We start from the raw sequence: 10,206 nt of genomic DNA on the forward strand, positions 1-10,206 counted from the left end.
TATAGCGGGCATCAAATATATGACAGAAAATTTTCTCTTTAAAATACATCCATTGAAGTTTAAGAAGTGAATAGACCTAAAGAAAAACAGTAAGGCACTAAGAGGACAGCTGGCATGTGAAGGTAGCAAAAAATTGTAAAGGGGACGAGCAGATGAACAGCATTTGCGAACTAGGTTCTAGAGCCAGACAAATGCAGGATCTGCCATTTAGAGGCCGTAACCCTGAGTGAGTTGCTTAAACTGAGTTCCAATTTCCTTCTCTTTAAAAAGGACCATTGTGTGTATGAACGCAGGCTGGCCTGCACCTGGCATACAGAAAGTGCTGAATGGATGTCACTTCCTTGCCTCTACCTGCCTCTGGGAATGGAGGTGTTAGCTCTTAGCACCATAGTTCTCAGTCCTGATTTCATGTTGGAATCACCCAGGCTGCACCCCACCGTGGACTTATTCTAATCAGAATTTCTAGAGGTGAGGCCTAGACATCAGTATTTTTAACAAGCTCCCCAGGTGATTCTCACATGCAGCCAGGGTGCAGACCACTGAATTCAAGAGCTCTCTATCCAAACGTAATTGTCTGTAGGCTAGATGACACCCAAATTGTTATAAGCTCTCACTTCAAGGCATTCAGATGAAGAGCATTGCAGAAAAAAATCAAGCTGGCATCTACCCACCTTCAGTCTTCTCAACTTCTTTAAACCTCTGGATAAATTTCAGCTTCCTTTCCTTGGTCTGAGCCCCCATGGGCTTCGAAAGATCCCGGAAAGTCTTGGGATTCATCAAGTTCAATGTCTAGAAGGCAGATGTGCAACTGGAGTTAACTCCCCTGGACCCTCTTGTGCCCCAGCGAGACTGCCGGAGCCACGCTCTTTAGTTTTATGGTTCTCTTTATTGGTTCACTGCCGTTTGGTCCGACCCCCTCCTCCGGTGATTAGCAGGCCTGGTAGGGTTTTATGGCCCCACAACCAGTGATCCACAAAGACTTAATAAGGGAGAGATAGAAAATGAGAGGAGGGGAAGATTGAGTTCAGACTGAACTGTTCCAAGTTGACCCAAATCAGAACATAGCCACCAGTTACCCAAGAGACTTTCAAAAGAATTCCTGTTGTCAATGGACGCTTGGCTCCTGCCCTCACAGAGCAGTTTGCTTCCATAGTTCAGGGTTCTTGCTTAGAATCACACTGATTTTCTAGGAATTTAGAAGTCATCCGTTTGGGGAAGAAATGAGAGCAAGGGCCTCGTGTTTCTGAAGGCGCACTCCCTTCCGGGTGATGAAAGCAGTAATGGTGACCCTTCCCCTACCCTTGGAATACACAACAGTGGAGCCCTGAAGAGTTTTCAGGGTTGGGTGTCCTTGGGGTTTGCATGTCTTTATAGAAGGACGTGTTTCTTTACACCCTTTTTCCTTTTCACTAGCAGTGAATCACCACAGTTCTCTTGGGAGGCAGGGTCTGCCACCATCCCTCACCTGCCACAGCCAGGCGCGGAAGGGAGTGAAGCGGGCACTCCTGAGTCCCCCGTGAGTCATGGCACTGTGGAGACCCACACTCAGCTACAGCTGACTTTGCCAGGGCAGAATGGGGCTTCATAGTTGCCAGATCTCTGGATTCACCAAAAGATACTGGAAAACCAGCTTTTTAGGAGAAATCTCCCAATTTTTGAACACTGTTAAGTAATCAAAATTTTAATACAGGGTATGGGTTAAATAAAAGGGGCTGGTGACCCACCACTTAGCAACATGTGAGTTGAAGCTGGGATTGGCAAGTTTCGTTTTTGAAATACCTGGGCCTCAGACGATCACTAGTGCAATAAGAAGCAACATACGGCTGGTGAGAAAAGGTTTGCTGTGTTAAGTGTCTTAAGTGTGGATGGGAGCTCACAAAAAACTGAGGTCCCTTTCCCAAATTCTGGGGGTCAGCCATCTAAACAGCTCAAGGCAGGACTGGCTAGGCTGATCTGAACCAGGACCCAGACACCTTCTGCCCTGTACATACACAGCCCAGCACACCTCCTGGTGGCCAGATCCTAGGTGGTCAGGACACTGCTCCATAGCCTGCTCGTCCCCCAGTGACGTCACCTCGGTCCAGCTGTGCCAGCTTTCCTGCTCCTCCCTCCCCTGCCTGCTGAGGTCCTGGGACAGAGGTCAGAACAGCCGATGATCTGGTGCTGCCACTGACCTCCCTTATGGCTACATGTCCCGGTCTAGATCCGGGGTGATGTCCACATACCATCATCTCAGTTACTGAAGTCAGGTTACGGGGGAGGAGCTTGTCCTCGTTGGGTCTGTGTATCTCTGTGTCTCTCTTGCTCTCTCCTCTTCTCTCTCACCCTCCCTCCCTCTCTCTCTCTCTCTACATGTTGGCTCTAGAAACACATTTCATGGCCCTCTTCAGTTGATGGACCAGTGTTGGTCCACGGCAGTATCTCAGCAGATGAGTATCTCTTGCCTTCATGGTAGTGAGTGAGCCAGGAAGCCCTCGGGGGCGCATGTTAACTACTGTCCTAGTCGTGTGGATCATCCCCCAAGTGGGGCTGGGACAGGAAACCAGGCAGCCAGACTCCAAAGGCCTCTTCCCAGGTGAGGGGCTGAGCCCAGGGCAGCCCTCAGACCCAGGTGGACTGAAGCGTGTCGCAGAGGCTCTGCGTGACTTCGGGTGCCCTGGTCGTCAGGGTCAGAAAGCCACAGGACACCGCACAGCACCCACGTGAACACGTACCTGCGAGGTATAGTCAGCCAGGACCCAGGGAAACACTGGATACTGCATGTAGTCGTTGTAGGTCCTCCCAGCCAGGGTGTTGAGGTGCATGAGATACTCGAAATTGCTCATGTCCCTTTTCTGCAGAAGGGTCAAAGAGGGGATAAACCCAACACAGCTGGCCTCCTCCTGAGGGCCACGGGGGTCTAACTCCCAGGCTTGCACAGGAAAGCCTCATCGTGTGGGTGGGAGCAGGCAGCGTGCACCTGCGCCGTTCCCCGTGCACCTTGTGCTTGGAACTGGCCCGACTTGGGGAGGCCACGCTAATTCCAATATGAGCTGAAGCAAACATGGTCAGGAAGCAAAGTCAGCCAGAAAAAAAGAAAAAAAAAATACAACTCAGCAGTCCAAGCGAAGGCTAAAGCATTCTTTTGTGTCAACTGTTGGGTGATACTCAAAAGCTGATTAAAATAATAGCACAAATGCTGGGTGAACTTACTGCTGACCTCTTTAGGATTGAAAACATAAGCTGAGGGGACTTTGCAGTCACCGGGAAAGAGGCCCTCACCAGCAGGCTGAATGATCTGTCTTCCTCTGGGACTTCAGGAACTCTCTTTCTCCTGACCGTGCGTGTTTGGATAACACTCACTCTTAGGGCTCTCTGCTTAAAGATGTCACAGGTGGAGACAGGGACTGCATTTGGGAAAAATTCATCAAGGCCAACGGGTGAACGAGCAGCCAGTGCAGCCATCATCTCTGATGGGACCTGAATACTGCGGTCTCTCCTTTCCTTGGCCTGATCCTTGGGAAAGGATTTTGGACCTGAGTGACCAAGAGTTACTTTCCTGTTGCTATGTGATCTGTAAGGCCGGTTCTCTTGGGGTCCTTTCCTTCCACTGAGAACCCAAGGTTGAATGTCAGCTCATCCAGTCTGGAAGCCACGTGTGACTTCCCAAGACAAGAAGTGAATGCTGTGCCTTCCTGAGTTGTGTGTTCATTTATACACATACACCTTCATTGATGGATCATGTGTGTGTGTGTGTGTGTGTGTGTGTGTGTATACAGGGTTTGTGTACACATACACACACACACACACACTCTCTCTCTCTCTCTCACTCCCCAGCTCTGACTCAAGAATCGCCTTTAATCAGTGAGATCTTTTCAGAGAAATATTTGGGACATTTTAACAAATTAAGAAAACAAGATCCTGGGACCTCCCTGGCGGTCCAGTGGTTAAGACTCTGCCTTCCAATGCTGGGGGTGCTGGTTTGATTCCTGGTCGGGGAACTAAGATCCCACACGCTGCGTGGTGTGGCCGAGAAAAATAAAGAATAAAATAAAGAGCAATAAAATGAAAACAAAACAAAGAACAAAAACAAGATCCCTCTGATCCATCCACATGCTTTCTCTCTTCATCCTGGGGACCTGAGCTATTTGCTGATTTGCATTCCCAGAGGGTTTCCTTGGACCCAGAGTCCTCTGAGGGGTCACTGTACCTGCCATTTCTGCAGCACGGTCCTGTCGGAGCCGGGGTATCTCCTGTGGGACAGAAAATGATGGGGGTGACCAAATATCTCAAGGCATGAATGGGGGAAGAGGTGGAACTTTCTGGGGCATCGTGGCGCCAGGGCACCCAGGAGAACCACAGACTTCCCAGGGCAGCAAGATTATTTCCCAAGCTCTCCCTGCCCCCTCGCTGCCCTACTGAAGGCTGGGTTCTTGCCATCCCTGTTGCTCTTATGCGATGCCAGAATGCGCTGCTGCCTGAGGCGTGGCCCCAAGAAGTCCCAGGGCTGTGCAGAAGCAGACTCGGGGGCCTCACACCCCACACGGGGCTTTCACAGCCGCATCTTGGCCTTCTTTGCCCATGTGCACAACATGCATGTGAATACATGTCACATGTGAATACATGTCACATGTGAATATATGTGTGTGGTTAAGAAAGGCAAACAATATGGAAGGTCATGAAATATAAAATAATAGTCTACAAACCACTGCTCCCACTCAGGAAGTATCCACAGTTAATCTCCAGAAGAGTTTTAGCCATATACCAGTCTATATGCTCAAGCAGTTTTTAAACAAATGTTTTTGGTATGTGGGATCATCTTATCTGCGCGGGTCTCCTCCCTGCTTCCCTGGCCTGACGGCACGGTGGAGGCGACCCACATTGCCCTATGGCCACAACAGCAGGACACCCTCATACAGATGGATGGGAACTCGTGGGAGCCTCCGCCGTGCTGGGCTTTGTCCTCACAAATGATGTTTCTGTGATCATCTTCAGACATAAATCTCTGTGATTTATGAGACTTACATCTCATGATGATTTCATGCCTTGAATCTTTGTGAGTGTAACCATGAGATACATTTCTGGCAATGGTACTACTAGGTTAAAAACTATGAGAATTTTCAAGTGTGCTACATATTGCCAAATTGTCCTTTTAAGAGGCTGCACCGATTTATGCTTCCACAAATACAATTAAGAAACACAATTCAAACCAAAGAAACACCATTTTTGACCCATGTGGTAGGGAAGAATGTAAAAGTGTAACAGGATGCAGTGCTGGGGAGGGCGTGGGAAGGAACCTTCTCCATGTGAAATGCCCCTTCCGCTCAGAAGGAATTTGTAGAGCCCAGTTCCTCGGCCTCTGAGGTCACTTGGTTCCTTTTCTAGCTGTGTTTTCTTTCCCCCTCTGTCTCCCTGAGACTCTCCTTCTACTCCCCAAACCAGGTTCTTGTTCAGGGTGTTCCACTGAACCAAACCAAGTCCTGCCTCTCTCCAGCCATGCCCTCTGCCTCAGTCCTGCTCAGGTACCCACAGACCCCGCCCCCACATGCATCCCACGGGGACGTTCCACCCACGGGGACTGCACCAGGGTGCTTCAGGCATTCATGTGGACAGGCCTGGCTGCCCGAGTGCCCCAGCAGGGGCAGTGACTCTTCATCTTCCCGTCACAGCACTGCTGTCACATCATCTGTTTCGGGCTCCCCACCATTCCTCATTCAATACTTTCCTTGGCAGACTTTCCATAAACAGAAAGCAACTCCCTGGCTGGGATTCACCTCTTCCCCCCAATAGAGAAATCATCCTTTTGGGCCATTTTTTTCAGGCAGACAGTAACAACAACAAACAGGCAAAAACATGGTCACATTTATTGCATTAGCTTGCAAAGGCTCAAGTGAAGATGTGGCTTTCCCGCCCTGTCTGTGAGCCTGCCACTACCCCAGTTCCAGAAGGCAGACTGCTCTGAAGGTTGTAAATGAGGACAGAACCCAGGCTGGAGACAGCAAAGTTAACCACCTCGGAAAAGAATGTGTTCTGAGCCTTTCGGAGGATGTGGGGCTGAGCTACAAGGATGTGGAGATGGTATGGCAAAGCCTGAGAATCTTGCTACTTTATTTTAGAAATCTTGACAGTGGAAGGGGAATAGGGGAGCAAAACGTGCCTGTTAAGATCCAGGAAACGAGAGAGCCTCTGTTTATCTTTTTCATAAAGAGTTCTAGAATTTTATCTGTGGTCTTTTGTGACATTGCCACCCAGCGGAATGGTATGCGTAAGATAAAGGCAATTTACCATCCCACTCCTCATTTCATCAGCTATGAGCGCCAAGGAAGATCTATCATTTCATTACCATCAGAAAAAGACGCCACTACCAGCATCCAGACACCTCACCAAAGGTGAGTTCTCTTTGAAAAAAGTTTTTTAAAAAATTCATGTTCATCTGAAGGCAATTACAGAACTCTTGGAATGGTTTATGTGAATTTTGTAAATATCTGGTGATTAAAGTATTTCTTTAAGAGTTGATACACTGCACTATTCCATTATTATAGTGTAAATTTTATATTAAACAAGGTGCCAGAGATGGCTCTTGGCTTTCTAAAGCCCTTCCAAGGTCCGAGGGAGGCAGCACGGGAAAGAGTACCGGTTTGGAGTCACTAGAACCTGGGTTCAAATCCTGCCCCCACCACTTGACTGCTCTGAACTCCTGTTACCTCATCCTTCAAACATGGCTGACCCAGGAGTGCTGGGGAGCAAGTGTAACCATGGGTCTGGAACAGGCTAGCATAGGTGTGGACACAGGGCTCCCTCAATGGGCATAGTTCTAGTTGATGTTGACACTATCCTAGAGCAGGGTTGATTTTTTTTTACTCTGGGAGGAAGAAGAGTGTAGTGTAAAAGTGAAGATTTGCTTCTGGTCAAGACCTGCTTTGTTCTGCCAGTACCACTCTGTAAGATCTTAGAATAATTGTGCCACCTGTGAATCAGATCTCCTGCTCTGTCAGCTCAGGGTTTGCCATGGAGTCTACGGGGCAAGAGTCCAGGCCCTTGGGCAACCTGGGATGGTGTGGAGAAGAATGGAAGAGTTCAAAGTCACTGAGACTACGTAGGTCACTCTGTCTAACCTGAAGGTGGCCTAGCACGGTGGGCCCACAGAGGACATCTTACCAACCTCACTCCCATCCCAAGACAGGTATCTAAACTCCTCTGGATGACTTCCAAAGACGGGACACTATCTTCAAGCTGAACTTTGTGTGTGGTCAACCGCTAGGCTGGGTTCAAATTCTTCTCTATTTTGAGAGGTGATTTTTATCTGCGCTGCTTCACTTTAAATCACATCTATGTCCTTGAACTCCTAGAAGTGGTTTGAAGTGTGAGTGCTGCCGTCACGTGGCCTTGGGGCACTTCCTACTCCTACTTCAGTGCCCACGGCTTGCCTCAGCATCTTGCCTTTGACTCCACCTCTTTGGTCCAGCTCCACCTGACTGACACCTCCACTCTACCCTGAGCCTGTCTCCCAGAGTGAGCCAGGGCATAGCCCAGGAACTCACATCTTCCCTAGGGAGCCTGGCAGAGAAGCTTACCAGGGGCCTTCAGAGGGTGGGCTAGCCCAGGCCAAAAGGGTCTCTGCCAAGGGACTCATCTGGCTGGAGGCTGCACCCTCTCAGCCCAGGAAGGCATGGGAGATCTGCCCATCCTCCTCCTCCTCACCTCTGGGACTAGCGGGCTATGGTTAGTCCTTAGGCACTAAGACAGTAACCTGGCAGACATCCAGGGAGGGCCCACAAGGAAACTGGGCCTCCTGAGCTAAAGTGGACATATTTAAAAAGCCTGATGCCTCTCCAAATTCTCCTGTGTCTTTTCTATTTGCAAAACAGTCATGAGGCCATGGTGAAATGGGTTAGTGAGTAACTAAGAGGTGTCAAGAAAACACAAACCACAAGGAGAAGAAAATTCACTCATCTTGGCAAACTAGAAATGTATCTACTAATGATTTGTGCTGTGCCTCAAGAAAGGGCAAGTACTGGCCAGCATCTTGCCCTGCCTTCTGCCGGGGTGCGGCTCTGGAGGAGCATGCTGGGGAAGCAGTCTGCGGGGTGGGCAGAGTTTTCCACGAGGAGCCAAGAGACTGGTAATAGAAACACACTCCCTTCCTTTTTCCCTCCTCAGAAGCAAATTTGGGTTTAGCCTAGTTTTCAGATCTAGACTGTAGGTCAGTAGAAATCCACTAATAGACAGGCATTCTTGCAGTTCAGAGATTTCCTGCTGAATTAACAGGATATTGACCTTCTATAATATTCCTATTATAACTTCCTGTCTTTATTTCTTTAACATGTAGAAATTTTGCATAAAAACAATAATAATAATTGTCTAATGCATTAGAAACTGCAAAGACTTTTTGTCAACTGTCTAATTTTCACAAAGACTCAATGAGATAGCCATGATCTCCATCTTCAGATGTGGAAATGGAGGTGGGGTAAGAGGTGGGGTGCAGACTAGGGAAGTTCATGAGGGTTTGCTGAAGCCTGGTGCAGGCACCCATGACAGCCCAGCACACCGGGCTGTGCAGAGCGCTTGCCGGACCACACCTTGACCCCGGGCCCTGACTCTGAAGACAAGCGCACAAAAGCAAATAAATAAAACGACAACAAAAATCTTTGTTCTGGCTGGATTAGAGGGCAGTTACCTGACAAATTGGTAACTTGTGTATATTTGGAGTCAGAAATGAACATGAGCAAAATTACCAAATTATTATTGCACAACCATGCCATAAGCCTGATGCTGTCGATGCATGAAAAGTCTGGAAGTTTATATAACATAAAGTTACCTCTAGATGCTGAAACTGAGTGGCTTTAATTTTTATAAGGTTTTACATATCTGTATTTTAAAATGTATTTATCTAAACAAGTGGGACCTAATCAAACTTACAAGCTTTTGCACAGCAAAGGAAACCATGAACAAAACGAAAAGACGACCTACGGAATGGGAGAAAGTATTTGCTAACGATATATTCAAGGGCTTAATTTCCAAAATAGACAAACAGCTCATACAACTCAACAAAAAAACAAACAAACAACCCAATGGAAAAATGGGCAGAAGACCTAAATAGACATTGCTCCAAAAAAGAAATACGGATGGCCAATAGGCACATGAAGAGATACTCAACATTGCTAATTATTAGAGAAATGCAAATCAAAACTACAGTGAGGACCCACCTCACACCAGTCAGAATGGCCATCATTAAAAAGTCTACAAATAACAAATGCTGGAGAGGGTGTGGAGAAAAGGGAATCCTCTTACACTGTTGGTGGGAATGTAAATTGGTGCAGCCACTATGGAAAATAGTATGGAGGTTCCTCAAAAAACTAAAAATAGAGTTGCCATATGATCCAGCAATCCCACTCCTGGGCATATACCCAGACAAAGTCATAATTCGAAAAGATACATGTACCCCTATGCTCATAGCAGCACTATTTACAGTAGCCAAGACAGGGAAACTAAATGTCTACTGACAGATGAATGGATAAAGAAGATGTAGTATATAAATACAATGGAATATTACTGAGCCATCAAAAAGGATGAAATAATGCCATTTGCAGCAACATGGATGGACCTACAGATTATCACACTAAGCGAAGTGAGTCAGAAAGAGAAAGACAAATACCATATGATACCACTTATATGGGGAATCTAAAACACGATCCAAATCAACATATCTACAAAACAGAAACAGACTCACAGATATAGAGAGCAGAGTTGTGGTTGCCAAGGTGGAGGGGGGTAGGGAAGGGAAGGACTGGTAGTTTAGAGTTAGCAGAGGCAAACTATTATGTATAGGATGGATAAACAACAAAGTCATACTGTATAGCACAGGAAACTATATTCAATAGTCTGTGACAAACCATAATGGAAAAAAATATGAAAAAGAATATATATATGTATAACTGAATCACTTTGCTGTACTGAAGAAATTAACACAACATTGTAAATCAGCTATACTTCAATAAAATTTTTAAAAATTAAAAAAATTTTTCAAATGTATTTTTCTTGTGTATTTTCTCCCTTAAAGTACTGATTTTATTTTTGCCTATTTATGTTTTATGATTTTCAGATTACTTATTTTCTAATTTAAATTATGTGCTTTTTGAATATTCTAATTAGAAATGCACTAAGTTGTAGGAGTTCAGGTAACTTTTAATTTTCTAGTTATCTTCATTTGCTCATTACGTTAAATCC

At 46.6% G+C, this 10,206-nt stretch overlaps 1 protein-coding gene across 2 annotated transcripts in view; it reads right to left on the bottom strand.

The window, feature by feature from the left end:
* WDFY4 (WDFY family member 4) overlaps positions 1-10,206 on the bottom strand; it is a 252,587-nt gene that overhangs the window by 32,820 nt on the left and 209,561 nt on the right. For both annotated transcript variants that reach the window (XM_059899978.1, XM_059899979.1), the window contains 3 exons: positions 4,190-4,232; positions 2,715-2,834; positions 672-789 (listed from right to left, as the gene is read on the bottom strand). In XM_059899978.1, coding sequence (XP_059755961.1) covers positions 672-789; positions 2,715-2,834; positions 4,190-4,232 — 281 coding nt within the window. The remainder of the gene's footprint in view (positions 1-671; positions 790-2,714; positions 2,835-4,189; positions 4,233-10,206) is intronic.

Source organism: Balaenoptera ricei, chromosome 16, assembly GCF_028023285.1.
Source record: "Balaenoptera ricei isolate mBalRic1 chromosome 16, mBalRic1.hap2, whole genome shotgun sequence".
NCBI lineage: Eukaryota > Metazoa > Chordata > Mammalia > Artiodactyla > Balaenopteridae > Balaenoptera > Balaenoptera ricei.